The following is a 24,085-nucleotide window of genomic DNA, read 5'->3' on the forward strand; positions in this document are numbered from 1 at the left end:
TTTGGAAATTGCTTTCTTTTTCTTTTTAATTTTTTATCCTCACCCAAGGATATGTTTTGTTGAATTTGTTTTTTAGAGAGAGAGGAAGGAAGGGTGAGAGAGAGAAAGATGGATGTGAGAGAGAAACATTGATTGGTTGCCTCCCACAGGTGCCCTGACTGAGGGTCAAACTCTCAGCCTGGGTATGCAGGAGACTAGCCTGCGACCATTTTGGTGTTTGGGACTGTGCTCTAAGCAACTGACACACGGCCAGAGCCAAACTTGGCTTCTTCTTAAAGACACTTGGTTTCTTCTCAAAGGTTTCTTAAAGGTACTTAGAGGTACAACTAAACAGATGCAATTAATCCTTTGTTGTCTGTGCAGGAGCTAAGCTCTCTAATGTTTTATTTGTATCCTTTATTAGAAATAACACGGACTTCTGGCCAAGATGGAGGCATAGGTGGATGCACCGTACCTCCACACACAACCAAGATTGGAACAACAACAATTTAGAGGTAGAATAACACCCAGAACTGACAGAGAATTTATCTGAATGGAAGTCGGACAGGTAAGAAGTTGAAATAGACCTGTTCATCCAGACTGGTAGGAGGGGCGGAGATGAGCAGCCAGGCATGTGTTGCAACTCGGAGAGCAGAGAAAGTTGGGCGCATTAGGCATCCAGGGGCACATAAGGCATCTGGGGTGAGCAAGATCGCAGCGGGTGAACCCTGAGCACGCAAGCGGCAGCTGGCAGACCCAGTGAGGCAGTGATTGTGGAGCAGGGCAGAGCGCGCAACCCAGGATCCCAGAGAAGGGACTGAGGTCCAACAGAGAACGGAGCTATTGCCACTGTTCCCTCTTGACCCCGCCCTCACATACAATGTCACAATCTAGCAACTGGGGGTGCCCTGGTAAACACCTAAGGCTCCACCCCTCACTGTAACAGGAGTAACCAGACCAAAAAAAAAAGAGAGAGAGAGAGAGAGACAGATGGCTCAAACAGAAGAACAAATCAATGTCCCAGAACTCACTCATCTTTTTAAGTGACCGAGAGATAGCCAACCTATCAGCTGCACAGTTCAAAACACTGGTGATCAGGATGCTCACAGAATTGGTTGATTTTGGTAGCAAATTAAATGAACAAATGCAGGTTTTGATAAAAGAAATGAAGGAAAATGCACAGGGAACCAATAGTGATGGGAAGGAAACTGGGACTCAAAACAATAGAGTGGGCCAGAAGGAAGAAAGAAACAACCAAACAGGAAAGAACGGAGAAATAAGAATTCAAAAAAATGAGGAGAAGCTTAGGAACCTCCAGGACATCTTTAAACATTCCAACATCAGAATTATAGGGGTACCAGAAGGGGAAGAGGAAAAGCAACAGATTAAACATGTATTTGAACAAATAATAAAGGAGAACTTCCCCATTCTGGCAAAGGAAATAAACTTCCAGGAAGTTCAGGAAGCTCAGAGAGTCCCAAATAAGTTGGACTCAAGAAGAAACACACCAAGGCACATCATAATTACATTAGCCAAGGTAAAAATGAAGGAGAGAATCCTAGAAGCAGCAAGAGATAAGGGGACAGTCACCTACAAAGGAGTTCCCATCAGACTGTCAGCTGATTTCTCAAAAGAGATCTTACAGGCAAGAAGGGGCTGGAAAGAAGTATTCCAAGTCATGAAAGGCAAGGACCTATATCCCAGATTACTCTATCCAGCAAAGCTGTCATTTAGAATGGAAGGGCAGATCAAGTGCTTCTCAGATAAGGTTAAAGGAGTTCATCATCACCAAGCCCTTACTTTATGAAATGTTAAAGGGACTTATCTAAGAAAAGAAGATACAGAAAAAACATGTATAGTAAAAGGACAGCAAACTCACAATTATTAACAACTACACCTAAAGCAAAACCAAAACAAACTAAGCAAACAACTAGAACAGGAACAGAACCACAGAAATGGAGATCACATGGAGGGTTAGCAACAGGGGAGTGGGAGGAGGAGAGAGGGGGAAAATAGATTGTAAGTTGAAAATAGATAGGGGGAGGGTAAGAATAGTATGAGAAATATAGAAGCTAAAGAACTTATAAGTATGACACATGGACATGAACTAAAGGGGGGGATGTGGGTGGGAGAAGGTGTACAGGGTGGAGGGGAGTGAAGGGTGGAAAATGGGACAACTATAATAGCATAATCAATAAAATATATTTAAAAGAAAGAAAGAACACAACAAAACACATTTCTTTTGTCCAGTTACTTCCTGATAGCAAGAAAATAATTTGTGTATTAAAATCTTCAGTTATAAAATTTGCAATTCTTCACTAGTCAAAATCTACAAGCACATGGAACTTGAAGTGTTTCAGCAGAGCACCAACCAATGCTCTCCTGAGAAAACCCATAAGAAACCTTTCTAATCAGGAATAAGCATTGCACATATATTCCCATTTGCATGGCATGCACAGTACCTACAGAGTTTTCACAAGCCACACAGACAAACCCATTTCACTACTTTATAATCTCCCTTTGGAAATGAATATGTGTATCAGTACCAAACTTAGTGTGGTAATTAAGAGCAAGGAAGTGGAGAGAGATAAACAGATATAAAGTCCTCTATTCAAGTTTCACTCTGCTACCTATTACCTGTAAAAACAAATGCAAGTCAGTTAACTTCTATAGGTGTCTGAATCCAAGGCTGGGAGGGTGAAGGCAGGTAAGGCGGAACATGGTGACTTCTCAGAGAAAATCGGGGGAGGGATCACCTTCCCTAAACAAGGTAGGGCCAGGGGTTTGTTTGCACTAGTGACAAGGATGGTAATAAGGTCAACAAAGGGTCACTTTGCCTAACCATTTAGTAGCAGGTAGGAGAAACTAGAACCAATAAGAATTAGGTTGAGCCCTGGGTAAAAATAGGTGACAATATTTTCCTAACAAAAACATCAGAACTTGTGGTTAGCTACTGTGGACCTTGAGAAAGAAGATACCTACTAAAACGGCTCCTGGTGGCTAACTGGGCTCAAAACAAAACAAACAGAGCCTGACAGCCATGTCTACACAGGTGCCTTTGCACTGAACCATCTACCTGCACTGTGTTTTTGCCGTCTGAAGGTGTGCAGCAGAGCAGGGCGAAGCAGACCCGTGCAGCCAGAGCAGACGGGCACAGAGAGTGGCAGACCAGCACAGAGCAGACCAGCAGGAGCTAAGCTGTCTACCATGAGAGGGGGCTGGCCCCAGGGAGCACTCACAGCCCGGCTGTTTTTACAGCTGTGCTTCATCATCACTGAACTGTTTTTCACTGAATAAAATTTCCTCCTTCACCACACACCACCCTGGGGATTCCTGTTGGTGCTGAATTGGTGCCATCAACCACTGGTTGTCAGTGTAAACCCTCCAGAGGAGTTTGCCTCCAACCCCTTCTCCAAAGAACTTCCAGACACAAAGATCGGAAAAACACGAGCGTTTTCTATTATCTATCATTTTTCTATTTGTTATCTGTTTTTTTTCCTCTCTTTAAACAAGAATTAATGAGGAAATAATTTATCATTATTAGCTTTTTTTGCCTTGAGTGGGAGGAGTGAATGTTTTACATTTTTCTTAAAATTCAACTATGCTATTAGTGTATATACCTTCAATTAATATTTTCTCCTTTAATTGAAGTTCCCCCTCCCCTACCCTTCTTTCTAACAAAATAGAAACACTCAGCTATTTCCTGAGACTAAGAGCATGGGCATCCTCTTGTCTTACTGGCTCGGGGAATTTTTCTCATCTTTTCCTTCAGACTGATAATATCTAATGAAGTAAAACTTAGTATAACATCTTAAAAAACCCAAAGCATGTTAGACTCTAAAAAGTTTTTTAAAAACTAATTTTTTGCCCTGGCTGGCATAGCTCAGTGGATTGAGCATGGGCTGCGAACCAAAGTGTCACAGGTTCGATTCCCAGTAAGGGCACATGCCTGGGTTGCAGGCCACGGCCCCCAGCAACCACACATTGATGTTTCTCTCTCTTTCTCCCTCCTTTCCCTCTCTAAAAAAAAGATGATAAGAAAAAAACCCCTAACTTTTTGTTCCATGTAGGCCTTCAATGATTTGACAAAGTATACCTCCATTAAGGACGGCAATTTCCTTTAATAGATCTACTTAGTTATTTTTAACAAATCAAAGTTTTTATTTGCATCACTAATTATCATTTGTACTCAGCAACTTGTATTTTAATATTCCTTTAACAGGTCCTAAGCTTTTTCTGCATAGGGAATAAAAGCTGCAACTCTGCCAATTTTCTAAGGCAAACCATGATTAAGCCCCTCCCACAGATTGAAACAGGAAACAGATGACAACAGCCCAAATGGAAATACCAAGTTCCACCATTCAGCACAGTTCATGCCAGTTTCTTTAGGATTCAGTTGAAGAGGGAGTAAATTTATTCTAGAATGAGAGTCATTTTCTTCCCCTCTATTTTATAATGTTAGTGTTTTAATCCACATTTCTTTACAACTTCTACCTGGGCATGGAAAGTCTCATGGAGTTGACACTTGACACCTTTCCATTTTTTAAAAGCAAGAGATGAAATTCCTATGTGATTATTGTCCTCCTTTGTCAAAATAATTCTTATTTTCTACTTGCTGGTTATTTAGGCTGTATGGAGTGGTAGATGCATGAGATGCACCCACTTTAGGGCTTCCTGACTCAATTTTAAATGAGGTTTCCTTTATTTCCACAGGTTATTGGTCTGTGGTTTTCTTCTAGTGTCTTTGTCTTTGATATTATATATTATTCATCTTTGATGTTAATGCTGGCCTCCTAGAATGAGTTGGGAACTGTTTCCTCCTCTTCTGTTTTTTAAACTGTGTGATTGATTGATTACAGTAACAGTAGAAGTACAACAAAATACAACAAGCCAAAACTAATGATTCCTCAAAGAAGGAGTCATTTCAAATTCCTGCTATCAGGTATTTGGAGAATTCATTGTTAATTAAGAAGCACTGATTAAGACTGGGGAAAGAATGCCCTAAGGTAAAACATGATTAATTGCCAAGTGTGCATGCTAAATGAATTCAGAAGTGGAGAGATGTCTGTTAGTGGAAGTAGGTTGGAAAAAATTCACACAAGAAGAGGAATTTTGAATTTTACACGAAGAGAGAGGAGAGGAATAAATTATAGCTGGAAAAGTAGAAAGGCAAGAGTAGTGAAATGGGAATGTGCCCACAAAGAGCCCATTTTGACTGGAACGGAAGTTTCAGGGAGGTAAGGGGTTTAAGATGGTCCTCTATAGGCTGTAGAAAACTGGAACTCCAGGAGGCAGTTTTCATCTTACAGAGCCCTCTGAGTGGCTAGAGGAGGACTAGTGATGCCATCCAAGGAGCACTTCCGCAGTGCCAGCTGGCTGCATGGAGCAGAGAGCCCGCAAGCTGAAAGAGGCTGACACCAAGATAAGACAGATGAAGTCAGGAGGGCATGACTTGGTCTGTTTTTTTCACCAGGGCCAACAATGGTGCCCTTGATATCACTGATATTTGTTTATTGAATGAATGAGAAAAGACAAATTAGCACATAGAAATAAAGTTGGTAATGCAAAAAGCATTTTGAAAGAAAAAGTAATAACACTAAGTGACTTATTGAATATGAGTATCAGGATTATCCTAACACTTCCGGCAATAGGAGAATTTATATAATGGTTTGAGAAAATGATAGGGGAACCAAAAAAGAAAAGGGAAATCCAGAGGTGGAGCTAGCTGGGTGGGCTACAGTGGAGTAGGATATAGGCATGTGCAGACAAGGTGAGTTTCAGGTGCTGGGTGACACATCCAAGTGCAAATGCATGGTAGAAAACAGGAATGGATTTTGAAGGAGAAGTCAGGACTTTGAATATTGATTTTTGTGTTTTTTGTAATCCTTTGCACCTAGGTTATATTTTACTTAGACATAGATAGGATTTAAGTCATGAAAAACAAGGAAACAAAGTCAATACTAGAAATTCATCAAGCATCTACCTTTAGGGAATTAGAAGTGAAATATATTAAAATGTATCTGAGAAGAATATACACTGCATGTCTGCAGAATTAAGTCACAGCAAAAATGGAATTTTAGCATTTAAAGACTGTTCCATGCATTGGCCCACAGACCCCCCCACCCCCCAGGGTCTGTCTTCAAAAAAGTTTGGTAATGACATCGCCAAAGCAACTGGTGGTTGCAAGAGTCTGAAGATTTCAGTGAAACTGACTATTCAGAACAGACAGGCCCAGATGGAGGCTGTGCCTTCTACCTCTGCTCCGATCACCAGAGGCCTCAAAGAACTACTACGAGCAAGAAAGAAGCAAAACACATTAAGCACAATGGAAAATGTCACTGGACGAGATCATCGACATTGCCTGACAGATGCAGCACTGATGTTTAGCCAGAGAACTCTCTGAAACCATTAAAGAGATCCTGGAAACTGCCCAGTCTGTGGGCTGCGTGTCGATGGACGCCACCCTCATGACATAACAGACGACATCAGTAGTGGTGCAGTGAAGTGCCCGGCTAGTTAAAAACTACAAAGGAAAATATTTCAATTATAGATCATTTGACAACCCCCCACACACAGACTTCTATTCATGATTAAAAACATAACAATAAGAGTGAGAGTGACTGATGATCCGAAATGACTGAAATGACTTTTCACAAATGACTAAAGTGATTTAAGATAAGACTGGTAAGGGAAAAAATATATAACTACAATCAAGAACTGCATTTTATTTCCCTGTGGGAAAGTGCCCATGTAGCAATAAACACTGTCCCAGCCAGCCTTATGTTCATGCCTTCTCACCCTCACCCCTTCCAAAAATGTCAAGATTCATTCCCTGGCATATTTTCCTGATTTCTGCATCAGCCTATTAGGTCAAGGACAAATGGTGTTTATTTTTCAAAATTTTCTTCCAGAGTATATTGAGTCAAATCACACAAGCCTTCTAATCTGTCCTTACCTGCTATTTGTACAGGTTTAAAATGACTACAACGAGGCCTAGCTAGGTCCTTAGTCAATTAAAAATTCATTTCTCATGTTCCATAGACAGTAAATTGCAAAAATCTGAAACACATAAAAAATTCTCATTAACACCAGCATAAACAGAAATTTCAATTACCTCAGCAGCACTGATCACAGAATACTTTGCTTAATGGAGCGCTGGTCCCTGGTCAATCATGCCATTTTCCCTGAAAGAATGGCCCCACACTGTTCCACATAATTTTATCAGCATGCTTTAAGGTACCAAGTTCAAATGCCTATGTGGAATTTAAGTTGGTTCTGCTATTAACAGCTACAGGACCAAAGAGAGGATTTGGGGAAGTCACATTTCTTAATTAATTTTTAATAACTTTATCGAGGTATATTAACTGTAATTAATTATCAGCTATATAAAGTGATTGATTTTGAAATATGTATATACCTCTGAAGCCATCACCACAGACAAGATAGTTCTGTCACACCAAGAGTTGCCTAATGCCCTTTGTAATCTATTCCTCTCTTCATCCTGGCCCTTGGCGTCTTCTAGAATTTTACATAAATGATATCATACAATCTATATTTTTGTGTAAGGCTTTTTTCATTCAAAATATTTCTGAGGTTCATCCATGTTATAGATGTATCAATAGCTTATTCCTTGTTATTTCTAAGTAATATTATTTTATTTTTATTTTTTAAAGAGAGAGAGAAACATCAGTGTGTGGTTGCCTCTCACATGCTCCCCCGGCCCCATCCCGAGAACCTAGCTCACAACCCAGGCATGTGCCCTGACTGGGAATCCAACCCATGACCCTTTGGTTAGCAGGCCGGTGCTCAGTCCACTGACCCACACCATCCAGGGTCTAAGTAATATTCTATTATATGAATATACTACAGTTTATTCTTTTATTGATGAGTATCTAGGATGTTTCAAGTTTATAGCTACTACAAATGAAGCTCCTAAAAACAACTATATGTTTTTGTGTAAATCAACATATGCTTGTATTTCTCTTTGATAAACACCAAGAATAGAATAGTTGGGATGTATGATGGGTGTATATTTAACTTTTTGAAGAAATTACCAAACTGTTTTCCAAAGTGGTTGTACCATTTTACATTCCTACCATCAATGTACAAAGTTCCAGTTGCTTGATGTCCTTGCCAACACCTTTAGCCATTCTGAAGAGTATGTAGTTGGATCTCATTTTGGTTTTAATTTGCATTTCCCTAATGGCTAATGATGCTGAGCATCTTTTCTTCTGTGTGTTGGCCATCATATTTCTTCTTTTGTGAAAAATCTGTTCAAATCTTTTGCTCATTCTTAATGGGTTGCTTATGTTATGTTGAGCTGTGATCTCTTTTTTAAAAATTTTTATTGATTAATTTTAGAGACAGAGAGGAAGGGAGGGAGATAAAGAGAAAAAGAGAAAGAAAGAGAGTAATGTTGATTTGTTGTTCCACTTATTTATGCATTCATTTGTGGTTTCTTGTATGTGCCCTGACCAGAGATTGAACCTGCAAACTTGGCATACTGGGATGCCCTGGCCAACTGAGCTATCTGTCCAGGGCTGAGAGTTCTTCATACCTATATTCTGAACATAACAGCAGGACCATTCTCTTTTTTAAAAAGATTTTATTTATTTATTTTGAGAGAGAGATCAATGTGTGGTTGCTGGGGGCCATGGCCTGCAACCTAGGCATGTGCCCTGACTGGGAATCGAACCTGAGTTGCCTGGTTTGCAGCCTGCGCTCAATCCACTGAGCTACACCAGCCAGGGCAGCAGGACTATTCTTGATGAATTGTATTTTTCTTTTACCTTAGGATGTCTTTATTTCACTTTTATTACTGAAAGATATTTTCACTGGATGTAGAATGCTGGGTTGATAAGTTCTTTTAGTACTTTAAAGATGTGGTTCTGTTGTCCTGTGGCCTCCATGATTTCTCTTAATAAATTCATGGATATTTGCATCGTTCTCCAGCATGTAATGTGCTTTTTTTTCTCCAGCTGCTTTTAAGAATCTTTAGTCATTTTTAGACTTTGAAAGTTTGATTATTGTGTTGAGAGATTTTTCCCTTGAGTTTATTCTTTATTTAGTTTACTCATCATACTGAATCTGTAAATGTTTGTCTTCCATTAAATGTAAGGCATTTTTAGTCATTTTTGCCAAAAATATTTTTTTCTGTTCCAATCTCTCCTTTCCTTATGGGAATCTAAAAATTATACTATGTTAGATATTTAGATGTTATATAAAGGTATCTACCACTCAGAGTTTATTTATTTTTTCAGTCTTTTATCTTTTTACTTGATAGGTTGGATAATTGTCATTGTTCTATCTCCAATTTTATTGACCTTTATTATCTCCATTCTCACAATGAGTCCATCTAGTGAATTTTTCCCCTTCAGATATTGGACTTTGCAGTTCAGTAACTTTCAGTTGGTTTCTTTTTCTGTTTTCTGTCTCTCTCTCTTAAGAATTTGTATGATTTCATTCATTTCAAATGTGTTTTCCCTGACCTTATGAAGCATAGATATAAGTGCTTTAAGGTCTTTGTCTGATAGTTCTGTCTTGGGACTGGCATTTGATGAACTGTTTTTTTCCCTTTAGAATTAGTCCTATTTTCCTGGTCATGTGTATGTTGAAAGATTTTCAGTTATATCCTGGACATTGTGAATGTTACATATTATAGACTCTGGGTCCTTTTGTAAGCCTTTGAAGAATTTAAGTCCCATCCCATTTTCCATTGTTATACCAATTAAACACACACATGCATACATTTCTACTTGACTTTTGGAATTGCAACAAGAGTCAGCAATAATTCACTGATTTGCCTAATTGCTTTATCAGTTTAGAATTCCTCTCCCCTCTCCCCTCAATTTAGTCAATTCCACTTAATGAAAGGAAGAAAAAGTATTCCTTTTTAGGTTAGCCTACTAAGCAGCGCTTTCTTCAGTTCACTTCTGATCTCACCCAGATCAAAAGCTTTCCTCAGAGTCACGTTTGAACATTTCTCTTCCAGGCAGACTTAACCAGGTAGCCTGCTAGATCATTTTCTACTTTTCCTTTTGCCTTTCTCACTCATATTTCTTTTTAAATTCCATGTTCAATTTAATTAAACTTCAAGTGTACAGAATTACACTTAACCCACACGGTATTAATCAGACTCACTGACTTCTTAGCCACACCTAAATCCTGCTTACCTTTCCAGTTTGCTTCTGGAGCCCCTGCTGCAACCTCTGGAGCGTCTGTTGCTCACAAGCTCCCACTCGCGCCCTCCACTGATATTCTTCCCTAATTGTTTTCTTCTGACTGCCTAATAGGGAGAAACTCAGCATTCTTCAATTTTTATCAAAGCTATTACCATTTTTTATTATAACAGAATCATATTTGGGTTTTGAACATGTGCTAAAATTAAATTATTGATGAAATCCTCGATGCCTATAATGGTTCTTGGTAAAAACTAACTGCCGTAAACTTTTTCATAGCTATGCAATTATTTTAATATGTAAACAGAGACCACAGCTCTTTAATATTTACACTACAGTTTGTGTTTTAATACTTTATAATTAAGTATTACACACTAAATATACTCTGAGAAGGGAGTATCATCTCTAAATTGTGTTACTCAGAGAGAAAAAAATGATTTCTATTGGGGTCCTTGTTTCAGACAGCTGCTCTGGGCCCCCGGGCTGGACACTGTAAGAGTCTGAGAGGAACGTGAGCTATTGTCTTGGTCACCCTGTGAAAAAGTCCTGACAGTTTTGGCATTTCCAAATATATTCAGCTGAAAAAATTCCACTCCACATTATGAAAACTGGTAAGCCTACAGAACTTCTTTTAGGAATATCTTGCAAAAGAGGCTCGTTCCACAATTTGTTTTATCTTTATTAAAGGATGGCTCGGAGGAGCCATTTCGAAAGAGCTTTTGAAATTCATAGGAAGAACTGTGCTGCTGAGGTATTTTTAGAAAAGAGTGATAAACTAATATTCAATTCAACAATTACTTACTAATAATGTCCCACAGGTCCTAATGATGGTAGCTCTGAAATGCCCATGACATATCTAACACAACACAACCCTGATAGGAGCTGAGAGGCAGCTAGAGGACCGCTGAGGAGTGCTCACAGTCTGCAGGGAGAGCTGCGGGACTCAGGCGCCCCCCCGGAGCTGTGAGTGCTGCCTGCCTCAGGGGCTGCCCAGGAGACTTAACTACACACAACGCAAATGACAAATGTAACTGCACACAGTGAAACAGACATGAACTACACACACTTGAAATGTATGTGGTATTTCGAAACTTTGAAAATTATATGAAATATATTAGTCTGACAAAGGAATGTTAAGGCTTCAAAATACACTTAAGAGGAAACAGTTATCACAAGCTGCTAGCAAAATGTGCTCATGTTCATTTTGCTTTTCAATACAGTATAAGCTAAGAAAATGACCTAATACTTCTACTCAGGCTATTGCCTTCTCTTAGACCTTCTGGAACATGCAGGGGTGGCTGTGCCATTAGCAACTAGTGAACCTGAGGCTGGTATAGAAATAATAGTTTGTAGGTGCGAGGGGAGTCCTGGGTGGAACATGGGGACAATTGTCTTCAGTCACAGTTCCAAGCAAGAGAGAAAAGCAAATAGCACTGTGCAGGGGGAGTTTGTTATGGCTAAGGAGGAAACACACAGGCTACCGTGAGATTTTAAAGCATACAATCAGCTATTAAACAGTTTCTGCTACTGGTAAAGAAAGGAGTGTCATTGTTACCAAGTACACTGTCAGAAGACATCTAGTGAGACATCCTTACTGATGCATCAATAATTTCCTGGTCTTTTTTTTTTTTTAATTATGACCTGTAGAAAGTAAAACATATAGTAAGAGAAACCATTTGCAAATCCAAAAGACTGAGAATTCATTGAGACTGAACACTTGTTTTATGGAAGAATCCTCACCGAAACCTAGCAGTGCTCAGAAAACATACATGTATGTTAATATCCAGTGAGAGTTTCTTAAACAGTTCACCTTAATTGTAGTTCTAAGGCCTATCTTGATGTTTTGTCAACCAGTATTCAGACCTGATCTTCACAGGCCTCGGAGGCGACAGTGCCTCAGCCCTGTGCCCATTAAATGCCAGCTGTTCTGCTCATCGGGCCCCGTCCTTCTCCAGCCAACCAGCTCAGATATCTCCCGTCATGTGGTCTCATCAGGCTCACCAACTCAATACATTCAAAATTTAGGCTCTTAGTTTTTTCAATTTATCTTCTATTCATGGAATCCTAATTGCTCCAAGGCCCCTGCTGTGCTTCATAATCCTTTACTGCCCTGAAGCCAACATATTGCTGGAGCCTCTAGCGTTCCTGTACCCTGCCCTTTTCACTGTCACTTCTTACTATGCCTTGCTCAGGTGGCCAGCTCACTACACTCTTCAGCCACTTGTTGATCTCAGGTGCACTGTTCTGTCACAACACTCCACTGGTGGAGACCCTGATGCTTCACAAGGCATCAGGTCCCATCCCCTTACTATCTGCTTGACTTTGGGGCTCTCCATGATCAGGCCCCATCCACTCTGCTCTTTCTACCATCCCCTCCCCCACCCCCTGCCAGCATTACTTCTAACAGTTCCCTTTCTTTTAGCTTGGTGGCTTAGATTCACACCCCCATCTCCAGACCCAAACACTACCATGCATGTGAAAGCACTTCATAAATTGGAGCTCATCTCACAAATGTCGCTATTGTGCATTCTGCAAAGCCTAGTTACAGCTATCTCTTTAAGCCTTCCCAGACTCATTTATCTCATGGAACCACGATTTAGCCCATTTATAGTGTTCTATGGTAAAAATAAATACACCTCCTGACCCCAGAAGTTTTAATGGAGCATTTTACCTATTTTCATCTCAAGATCTGATGTGGACACTAAATTAGCACTTAATTCATGAGTCTATGCTGATATATATGGTTGTTTCATATTCAGCCATGTTGGGTATTGTCCCTGATTATGATCCATCAGTTTAGAGATGGTTGTACAGACAGACAACACAGGAAAATCAACGATGGATTACATAAATTGGGCTTTAGTGTCTGGGTCAAAAATAAAAGCAGCCTTTGTTTTCAGAACCTCTGCTACATAAAAAAATTGTTCTGGATCCTCTGAGATATTTTTTATGGGCTCAAAAACTTCATTCACGGAGTTGACAGATATTAGTGGAAAGGAAATTGTGTAGAATCTGGCATTGTTCTGCTCCTTTTTACTTTGAAATTTGTGTGACTGCCAGCCTTCCAGCACCCCTTCTTTATCCCGTACAAGTTCTAGGTCCAGTAACTTATTTGAGAATAGCTAGCCTGGTTGCACATCAGGATAAAGTGAGAATATCAACCTAAGCTACAACTGCAGAGAAAATGGAATTGAAACTGGAAAGATAGACGAAAAGTCAGTTAAAAATTTGCCATATGCTGCACAGCAAAGGAAACAACAGAATGAAAAGACAACCTATGGAATGTAATACGATTTTGCAAACCATGTATGTATCTCATAAGGGTTAATAATCCAAGTTATATTAAGGAGCTCCTGACACTCAATAGCAAACAACTCAAAAACATGGTTTAAAAATGGAAAAAGGACTTGAAAAGACATTTTTCTAAAGAAAACATATAAGCCCTGGCTGGTTTATCTCAGTGATTGAGCATGGGCCTGTGAACCAAAGAATTGCTGGTTCAATTCCCAATCAAGGTACATGCCTAGGTTGCAGACCAGGTCCCCAGTAGGGGGTACATGAGAGGCAGCCACACACTGATGTTTCTCTCCCTCTCTTTCCCCCTCCCTTCCTCTCTCTCTAAAAATAAATAAAATCTTTTAAAAAACATACAAATGGCCAACAAGTATATGAAAAGATATCCAACATCATTCATCATCAGGAAAATACAAATCAAAACCACAATGAGGTGTCACTTCAACTTGTTGGGACGGCTGTTAATAAAACAAGATAATTGTTGGTGAGGATGTGGAGAAATCAGAACCCTTGTGGACTGTTGGTAGAAATGTAAAATGATGCTGCCACTATGGAAAATAATATGGAGGTCCTTCAAAAATTAAAAAAAATAATTGAAATCAAGATCTTAAAGAGTGCCCTGGCTGGTGTAGCTCAGTGGATTGAGCCCAGGCTGCGAACCAAAGCACTGCAGGTTCGATTCCCAGTCAGGTCACATGCCTGGATTGCAGGCCATGGACCCCAGCAACCGCACATTGATATTTATCTCTCTCTTTCTCCCTCCCTTCCCTCTCTAAAAATAAATAAATAAAATCTTTTTAAAAAGATCTTAAAACGTTATTTGTTCTTTTATGTTCATCACAGCATTGTTCACAGTAGCTAAGATATGAAACAATCTAAACATCTATCAATGGATAAATAGATAAATAAAATACACATAATATAATATTATTCAGCCTTAAAAAATAACAAAACCTCGCCCTGGCTGGTGTGGCTCAGTGCATTGAGTGCCAGCCTGTGAACCAAAGTGTTGCTGGTTCAATTCCCAGTCAGGGCACAGGCCTGGGTTGTGGGATAGGTCCCCAGTACAGGGTGCTCAAGAAGCAACCACACATTGATGTTTCTTTCCCTCTCTTTCTCTCTCCCTTCCCCTCTCTAAAAATAAATAATTAAAATCCCCCAAAAAAACCCAAAACAAAATCCTGCCATATGTGACAACATGGATGAATCTGCAAGATTATGTTAGATTAAATAAGCCAGTCACAGAGCAAGATTCCATTTATTTGAAGTATCTAAAATAGTCAAACTCATAGAAACAGAAACTAGAATGGTAATTGCCAGGAAGTGGGAGGTAGGTAGGGACAGAGTTGCTTTTCAATGGGTATAAAGTTTCAGTTACGTAAGATGAACAAATTTTTGAGATTTACTGGGCCCGTAGTTAATGCTGTGCCTCTAGTAGACAATACTGTATAATGCACTTAAAATTTTGCTAAGAGGATACATCTAGTGTTATGTGTTCTTACCAATGTGATTTTTCAATGGACTTTGTTGTACGACTTTTAAGTTGTGGATTGTTTTTATTTTGAATCATTTGGCAGTGAGGGAAGGGGTGTCATAACCTTTTTATGTCTTTGCGAGCCTCTCAAGTGGGGGTGCCAGATTTAGCAAAAAAATATGTGCGTGTATATATATATATATATATATATAATACGTAAATACATATATGTATATATACATGTAATATACATATATATTAGAACATATACTGAAAACATGGTGGTTGTTTAGGTGAAATTCAAGTTTAACTAGGTCCTGTATTTTACTTGGCAACCTTACTCTAAGGGTCTGAATCCAGCCTTGCTGAGAGAAGTTAAGGAACAGTAAGAGGCCCAGTAGTGAGAGCAAAAGCCAGGCATCTGACTGGGAGCCCAGGCTCTCTACCCTCAAGGGAAGACATCTAAACCCAGGTTGCTCTTTTCTGAAAAAGGTCAAAGACAGAAGTGCATGTTCCCTTGAGGGGATCTTTTAAGAGAGGCCTCATAAATAGGAATAACCATGAAAGGCCCGAACTCTGTTTTAGCTCTATTAATAAATGGGCAGGGACAGTAGGAGAGAAGGAGGGGGGAAGTGGGAGGGAGGAGCACAAAGTCCATGGCAACACTACAGTCTGCTCTCTGTCCTGGTTTGAATCACTTCCTCTCCCAACATGGTGGACCAAGGTCTGGCAGGTCATCTCCTGCTGTACATGGTTTCCGTGGAAAAATGAACAGCAAGGCCACCCACAGTCCAGTGAGGTCCCCTTTGTGCATTTGCACTGCTGAGATTCTAATGCTCCTTTCCTAACCCAGCTGCCGAAGTGGCCACCTTTAGACTGCAGGAGTCCGCATTCTTTTTTTTTAAATAGATTTTATTTATTTATTTATTTTTAGAGATGGAAGAGAGGGAGAAAGAGAGAGAGAGAGAGAAACATCAACGTGCAGTTGCTGGGGGCCGTGGCCTGCAATCCAGGCATGTGCCCTGACTGGGAATCGAACCTGCAACACTTTGGCTCACAGCCCGCGCTCAATCCACTGAGCTATGCCAGCCAGGGCTAGAGTCCGCATTCTTAAACTGCCGGGTGCTACAGAGCTCAGACTCCCACACCTGGCTGCTCCCTTCCTCTAACATCTTCATGCTGATATTGAACCAGGAAGTAGGCGCAGATCACCACGAGAGTTCAGAGACATGAACAAGGCACAGAAGAAGGGCAGGGAATATGACCGCAGTTGCCTTCCTTGTTTATCACATTAAAACCTCTCACAGAAATAGAAATTGAATTTACTACCTTCCATGTCGGAAAAGCAGGTCACTGCTAAGACAGGTAGTGACCTCTCTGCAAGTAAGCAGTTGAAAAATGGAATTATTTTTTCCAAAGATTATGGAATAACAGCCATTTTGACCCTAGCCATGGCCACAGAACAGAGCTAAATATATTTGGAGAGAACCAAATAAGACTTCAGCAATGTGGGTTTAAAACTGCTTAGTTCATTAAAACAATGTACAAGTACATGTGGCTTTTAAAGTTTCTTTTGAAATTATATACATTCTCCCAGGACAGGTAGCTGATCAGGTGGTGAAAAAAAATTGACCATGAAAGAAGAGCTAGTTGCAAAGTTGCAATGCCTTTTTTTTGTCCTGAAAAGTGTTGTTATGTCCTGACTCAACAGCGATACATCCAAAGGGGGTTCTGGCTCCTTCCTCTGCTCCCTTTACCCCCCATGACTCCCCGGAGCCTTACGTGGCCAACAGCTGGTGCCCTCGGCAAGAGCATAACCAACAGCATTGCTTCCCTCTTGTAGAAATCAGAACTTAAAGTTTTGGTAAAGAAAGGAAAGAAAAGTATTCATTTTCTGCTCTAATCTATTATAGTCTATAGTGATATTTTATTTTCTAAAAGTTTAAAAAGTAAACTGTGAAATACTGTCAAGTAATTAACAGAACATTCAGTGTTTACAAAGATTCACTGAAAGAACAAAGAAAGCCAATGAATTCAATTTACATTTTAAACTATTTAATAGAGGTATTTGTTGTATACGTGGTTTTAGTTTAACATAAACACAAAATTTCTCTCTGAAAACACTTAACCTGAGTGGAAACAGAACCCAAACTGAAGAAATTTTAATTCAAAAAAATAATTCTCTTCAGAACATTAGCAATGACTGATTCCCAGTTGAGGAAGTTTCCCCGCGCGTCAGGGCTCAGCCCGGGGACAGGAATGAGGGAAAACTCCCTGGAGGTCAAAAGCTCTGCTGAAGTCGCAAGGCTGCACCTGCGGGCCCTTAGTCAGAGTGAGCTTCCTCAGACACCCCCGGAAGGAGGTCTGGCTGCTCAGGCAGTTTTGCTTTACATCAGCTGTTAAGGAAAGAAGAGAAGTTTTGCTTGATGTTGTTAAATGAGATAAACAGAACAGTAAGTACAAAAATAAACTCGACTGGTTTCTATATCAAAATTAGAATAATATTCTTCCACATATGTGGCTTCTGTGATAAGTCAAAACCATTAATATGTAATAATTTTAAGGCATAGTTGTGACTTAAAAAGGCATAAGGGGTGTTTATTTTATCATTTGTAATAATTACTTGGGACATCTGAAAATGTGTAAGTCTAACCCAAAACCAGTATGAGAGGGCATTTGTCCTCTAACATGATCACCCACCCCAAAGCGACTCCTCATAGTGGGAGTCATCCAGTTTACTCTGCATCATCTCCAAAGTCCTCAGAGCCTTACCTAATGATCAATTTACAAGTGTAGATTATTTTAATTTTCTAAGAATTCCCTGGTATTTGAATAGAGCCTTTCTAAGTGGTAAAGATTTGTCACCCAAACTGTGTATTTTTCTTCATCCTTATTCTATAACCTGAGACTGTCCCCAGTGACAATGCCCCTTGAAAGTGAATGGGCAGAACAGACACCCGAACGTACCAGGATAGCCGCCGACATAGATGGGATTGTTGGTGTCCACCGAGGTGGACTGCACGTGTGGACTTTCTGCACGAACGGCGTCACCGTCGACGATCAGCACCACCCGGTGTTTGCTTTTGTTGGCTTGCAGAGAGTGCCACTTCCCGTCACAGAGACTGTTGGTAGCTCTGGGCTCGTACGTGGCCGTTATCCTACCGGCACCGTTGTTAACATGGAACAGGAGCTGAGCAAACAACAGGCACAAGCAAATATCTTAGTGAATGTTCCCGTATTTAAGAAATTCAGTCCATTTATATAACATGCCTGAGATGGATAAAATCCCAGCATTTTGCTAAAAAGGAGAGGGAACTATAAAAAACAAACATAAAAAAAACACCTGTTTTTGAAAATAGCCTCTTAAATGATTCAGATGCTATGTTATCCCTGAAATTTCAGACAGGGCAAGTGGCCACCTCCCTGGGAGCGAGACTGAGCTACTATCTCAGCATTGCACCCCCAAATCAATTCCCTCTTTTCAGGATACCAGGAGCTGATGGGTTTACTGAGGGTGTCAATTCATAGCAGTTGCTAGCACCCATGAGGGAACACTGACTGACTCCCTTCTGCCATGATGCTGTAGCACAGTGCATGAGAACACAACAGATCCAAGATGCGCAAGGGATGGCAGGGAAGAACAGTAAGTAGACTGTTGTAAGGTTCTTATATGTGAAGCTACTCAGTACTATTTCAAAATAGACCATGACAAATTAAAGATGTATATCATAAACCCTTGGGCAACCACTAAAAATGCCTTAAAAGAACAATAAATAATAAGCCATAGTAGTGATAAAATACACAGCATGTCAGACACTGAATGTTTTGCAACTATTACACTTCTGATAACATGTTTCAGATGCCACATAAAAATGTGTAAGTGGATACACAATTTTTCAAAATTCTTTGGAAATACATATGAGGAAAAAAGTTGGCTATAAGACACAGTAAGAGAGGCAGCAATATGATGTAGAGGCAGTTTCATTTCGACATGGAGATGAAGTAAGCAGGGAGAAGAGCTGAAGGGCGAGAGAACAAAGAGTTTCTTATGTTCTCCTCACCCTCATTCTAGGGTCCCCTAAGGACCAAAACCCAAGGGTGGAGTAAGCAGGAAATAGTAGAAACAAGCTATAAGTTTGGGGAAATCTAGAACTTAGAGGCTTGTTCCTTGCCTTCCATGGGGCAGTAGCTCAAGTGTCTTAGTCACATAGCTGCGTGAGTTGACCACAGTACAACAGAATGGCGGCAGAGAGCGGTCAGGGAGAGGGAGAACTTGAGAGACCACCGTCTTGCCACCCTATGTCTTACAAATGTGGTAGAAATTCCCAAGTTCTCACATGACCCTCTGGTATATGGAAGGTGGCTGAAGAAGAGGCAGCAATATCTGTGACAGCTGGGGTGGGAAGCCTGATCTCCCGAGGGCATTGGCTAAATCTCCAGGAGCAGTCCCAACACTGGCAATGTGGGAACCTCAGACTGCTGTCTACAACCAGCCAGGGGCAGCTGGCCACGTGCACAAAAGACAGAGGCTGAACCAGAGGATCAGGCAAGTCGGGCTATGCCTCATCTGCTGTCAGGACACAGCCCATAGAGAAAAGAAAGGGCAATTAAGACTCGTTCCCCCAAATCTTGCGAACAGGGTGCACTCAGATGCACCCAAAGAACAGAGGAAGAATGAGAACCAACTGAAACTCTGAAGGAAAAACTTTTAAAACAGAAGAGACTGAATACTGTTAATTGTTGAGTTCATTTAGTTCCCAGCACAAGGACTGGAGCCTGAAAAGCAACAGTAGAATAGTTATAGAAAAAGTTGTTTTATGCTTTAAAAAAATTAAACTGTGGTACATCCATCCCATGGAATACGCTGTGGTGGAAAGAAATGAACTATTCATACACATAACCACCAGGAAATGATCTCAGAAGGACACATACTGCATGATTTCATCTGTATAATACTCCCGACACGACTAACCACCAGAGGGGTGGAGAGCATATCAGTGATTGCCAGGGGGTGGGCTGCAGATGGAGGAAGTCAGAAGGAGTGGCTCTGGGGAGACTTGCATTAGCGGTAGAATTAAGTGTCTTGACTGTGATGGGGGTTACATGAAGCTACACACAGGGTAAAACTGTGTAGAGCCTACACACGTGTATATGTACAAAAGGCATAACTTAAACTCAGGGGATGGTGCCAATGTCGGTTTCATGGACTTGATGTTGTACTGGAATTATGTAAGATGCTGCCACTGGAGGAGCCTCGGTGAAGTGTGCAGGAGGACCACTCTATACATTCTATTGAGACTTTCTGTGAATCTATAATTATTTCCAAATACAGTTTGAAAATATGGTACATCAGTTCAGCAACTTAGTTTCAGACTGTTCAGGAAATGAAGGTCTTTGTATTGTGGTTGCAGTTTTGCTTTCAATTCAATTTCAAAATTATAAAAGAAGTTATTTAAAAGCATTTTAGGATGATCTATTTTTTAATGTTAACTGAATCTTTTCTCCCTTCCATTAAAATTGATAATTGGAAGTGTGGGTCTACGCATTTCTGCTGTTTTCATCTGCTTTGTTCTGACACTGAAGCGAGGTGGAGCCTCATGGAGATAAAACACCTACCTTGCCATTCACAATCTCTAACCCAATGGCATCCACTTTGGCACTGCTGATCCCCAGGAGGACGCCGTTCTCTGAGGAGGTACGAAACTCGAGTGTGATGTTTACATCCGATCGGACTTTGTAGCCTTCTTTGACTGAAAAACACAAGGAGCTCGCAGTTATGGGTGAGTTCTGTCTGGCCCAAGAAGGCTTGGGCTTGGAGAGACACGCCCGGCCCCCACAGTGGGCTGGACTGGTTATACATCTGGACCCTGACTGAGGTTCAGGAGACGCAGCTCCAGCTGCAGCTCCTTCTCTGGATCCAGCTCCACCATCAGCAGGTCACCTTCAGTCTCTGGGTCTCAGTTTGCACATCTGTAAGATGAAGTGATGCTTCTAAAGAAGACACAGTCAGAAGGGCTAAGCCAGGCTGGAGCCAAGGCAGGCCCATCCTGTCATCTAGAGCCAGGTAGGGAAAAAGCAAAAGGGATTTGATCCAATAAAATCCCTTCATCTTCTATACAAGAATAGTCTGTTTTATTTCTACCTACTAGGCATGTCATCATTTACTGAGTGTATTAGTCAGAATCTACACTAGGTTTTTTTTTTTAAGTGCAGATTTTGTTGAATATTTTTTTATTGAGGTGAATAAAAGAGCTGAGATAAATTGAGGACATTAGCAATAGAAGATAGTGTTGCCACACTCAGGGCTGAAGGAAAAATGTGAGAAGGTGGTGGTGTTACCAGAGCTTGCAAGAGAAATGAAGGAGAGTAGTGTGCTAGCTTTTCTCCTTCTCCCTCCTGCCCCAGTCTTCCACCAGAACCTTCCCAGAAGCCAGAGGGCAAAGGAGCTGGAAAAATTAGTTCCCTGAGACAGCAAGGAGAACAGGGTGGAGAGGAGCATGGCTCCAAGTGCGGGCAGGGCGTGAGCCAGCACATGAAGTATCTACAGTAAAAGGTGGAGGCAATGTCAGATGCATCTGAAGGGCTAGTTCTAAGGTTTGAGGAATTTACATTCTAAGGCAATTTAGAGATTTAAATTATTTCACTTCTAATTGATTAATATTTTCAACAATCTAAATGGAGTTAATTTCCTCATCAAATCTGACTTGTACTTGGCTGCCTGGTTTAAATATTTTATGCTGCTTATTTTTAATTCAAAGGCCTTTATTAACTTGGACAGTGAGAGCATGCCTTTCATAAATTTGGGGAGCGTACACATGACACGGGGACCATGTGTTGCCAGGAGATGCACTGCCCCAGGGGCTGGGAGGCTTTGTCTGGCCACCTGGATGGCACAGAGTGAGGAGGCTTGCACCTTAGAAGTTGAGAAATCAAAATAAATCGTAACATTTAACTAAATGTGGTCTTGCTGCAGTCTTGTCCAGTGGGTCCTGCTCTGTCATAGAATTCTTGGGTCCATATCATCTTAGAGGGCAGGTGAGTCCCAAAGATTTCTTTTGAGATTGTTGATAATACATACCAAGAGCTGCATATCCACTTCCTTCAAAGAAAGTTCCTTCTTGGGCCTCTGCATAGCACCTGGCTACTGCAGATGCTGACACCGGGCTGTCCTTGTCCAGCTGCCTGCCGTTCAAAGTCACCGCCCCAATGCAAGCAGGGATGCTGTGGGTAATCTAAACCAAATGACATGAGGGTGGGTGGTGGTGAATACAAGGAGAAGGGCAAGGGCAACTTTTCCCTGTACTTCAACATTACCCTTTGGTTTTTAAAATCTAATTGCCACAATACTTCACATGAATGTCTAACTGAAAACTACTGTGAACTATCTGCTAATAATGCAGTAAATGTGTGTTCTATTATCTTGATTAAATATTGTAGAAATCAAGAACGGGGAGTATTCTAATCTGCAAATACAAATTTCCTGGACTTTCCTGAATTTCTCTGGGGCTAAGTAGCTGGGGCAAGAAATCTGCTCATTAACTAACAGGAGGGCTGGTTGGGTTCCAAGGGGAAGCCCCAGCACACAATCCAGGGATGTGGTTTGAAAGGATTGCATCTTGTTACCAAACCCCAGGTTGAAAAATGAGACAATTTAAACATCAAAATGTTCCTTTAAAAACAAGCACAACGGCGGTAAAGGCAAAATGGGCCCCGTACAGAAAATGCTGCTTACAACTGCAGTGTTCCTGGACCTGTAATCAGAGGGAAGGCCTCCCAGGTACAACTTCCCTTCCACGTCCAGGGCAGTGCCGTCCCCCACGGTGGTCACCATGGGGGACTCCTGGCCATCGACCATCACAAAGCCCTTTCTTTTGAAGTACTCTGTCTTGACCTAGAGCAAAATGAAAAAAACACATAACTTTTAAGGAATCTGAGATGGCTTTAACAGGGTGTGCTTGCCGCTCTGTTCATTACAACTGTAATAACCCAAATGGCATCCTGAAGGACGGCTCTGAGTTTCACACAGCTGGTGCTGCGAAGGGACTGAGCCTGCTGGATGGAAGCAGGGACAAGTAGCACATGCTTTAGAAAACAAGTGTCCCAGAGTCCTACTGATGAGGCAGTAGATGGCATGCTCTCAGAGTTGGCCCACTCAGACCACAGGTGGGCTCAGTGCACTTCTCATCACGGTTAGAACATTTCTGGTAGCTTTCATTCATTCCAGCAATGTTCGCTGAGTGCCTGTGAGGTGTCAGGCACTGGGCTAGGAAGCAGAAAAGGTCCCTGCCTGCAAGGTGCTTACATTCTGTTGGAGAGCTAGCAAACCCAAGGCAAGCTAGGGACCCGAGAGAATGCTTTCACTGCAGTGAAATGGAGAGGGCGCGAGGAACAAGTGGAATGAGACTTGGAAGGAGTGATCAGAAGCTTCCTGAGAGCGTACCGTGTGCCACTGGCCATCACTGAGCAGCGCAGGGTGAGAGACCTTGGTTCTTCCTTTCCCGAGATCAAACATGAAGTGGAGGTGGCCCCCGTGCAGCTGCAGTGCAGCATAATCCACTTGGTTCTGGTGAGCCATGTAGTAGATCAGACCACTGGAGGCAAATGTACGGATCCTTAGCTGAACTGACAGCCTGGAGGAAAACAAGAGCTCAGCCCTCAGAAAGGAATAAGCTTTCACATTTACGTTTTAAAATAACTTCAAAGAGATAACCCAGTAATTATTCTAACATTTATATAATCAGCATCTCAGGAGAGTCACTCATCTACCCACCCATTCATTCAACTGGTGGTTACTGCATGCCTGTACCTGCCAGGCACTAATTCTGGGAGCTGAGGCTAAGGTGGTGAACAAAGAGAAGTTCCCTTCTCCCATGAAACTAATACCAGAAATATACCAGAGTTAAGAGTAGGCTGTGGGGGGAACAATGCTGGTTACATTAAGTTCTGAGGTAGGCAACTCTGGAAGATGGTATTTCAGCTGAGATCTGAATGACAGACTGGAGGAAACCCCACAAACCTCAACAGGAACCCGCAACCAGGGCCGCGTGAGAGATGGTGCTACACAGGGGTAGAGGGAAAGGTTGTGTCCAGGGCCCTCCCACATGAGGAAGCGTGATGCCGCTAAAGCACGCTGGGGTAGGAGAGGGGGCCTGGCTCCATC

The 24,085-nt window shown here is 41.3% G+C and overlaps 1 protein-coding gene across 1 annotated transcript in view; it reads right to left on the minus strand.

Moving 5' to 3' along the window:
* Positions 1-16,954: 16,954 nt before the first annotated feature.
* The window catches only part of LAMA1 (laminin subunit alpha 1), a 156,899-nt gene continuing 149,768 nt past the window's right edge, over positions 16,955-24,085 (minus strand). Inside the window, exons 59-64 of the mRNA XM_036009299.1 lie at positions 23,366-23,555; positions 22,658-22,816; positions 22,004-22,157; positions 20,542-20,675; positions 17,893-18,115; positions 16,955-17,321 (exon numbers count right to left, since the gene is read on the minus strand). Coding sequence (XP_035865192.1) covers positions 17,161-17,321; positions 17,893-18,115; positions 20,542-20,675; positions 22,004-22,157; positions 22,658-22,816; positions 23,366-23,555 — 1,021 coding nt within the window. The 3' untranslated portion in view covers positions 16,955-17,160. The remainder of the gene's footprint in view (positions 17,322-17,892; positions 18,116-20,541; positions 20,676-22,003; positions 22,158-22,657; positions 22,817-23,365; positions 23,556-24,085) is intronic.

Source organism: Phyllostomus discolor, chromosome 9, assembly GCF_004126475.2.
Source record: "Phyllostomus discolor isolate MPI-MPIP mPhyDis1 chromosome 9, mPhyDis1.pri.v3, whole genome shotgun sequence".
In the NCBI taxonomy this organism is placed as follows: domain Eukaryota; kingdom Metazoa; phylum Chordata; class Mammalia; order Chiroptera; family Phyllostomidae; genus Phyllostomus; species Phyllostomus discolor.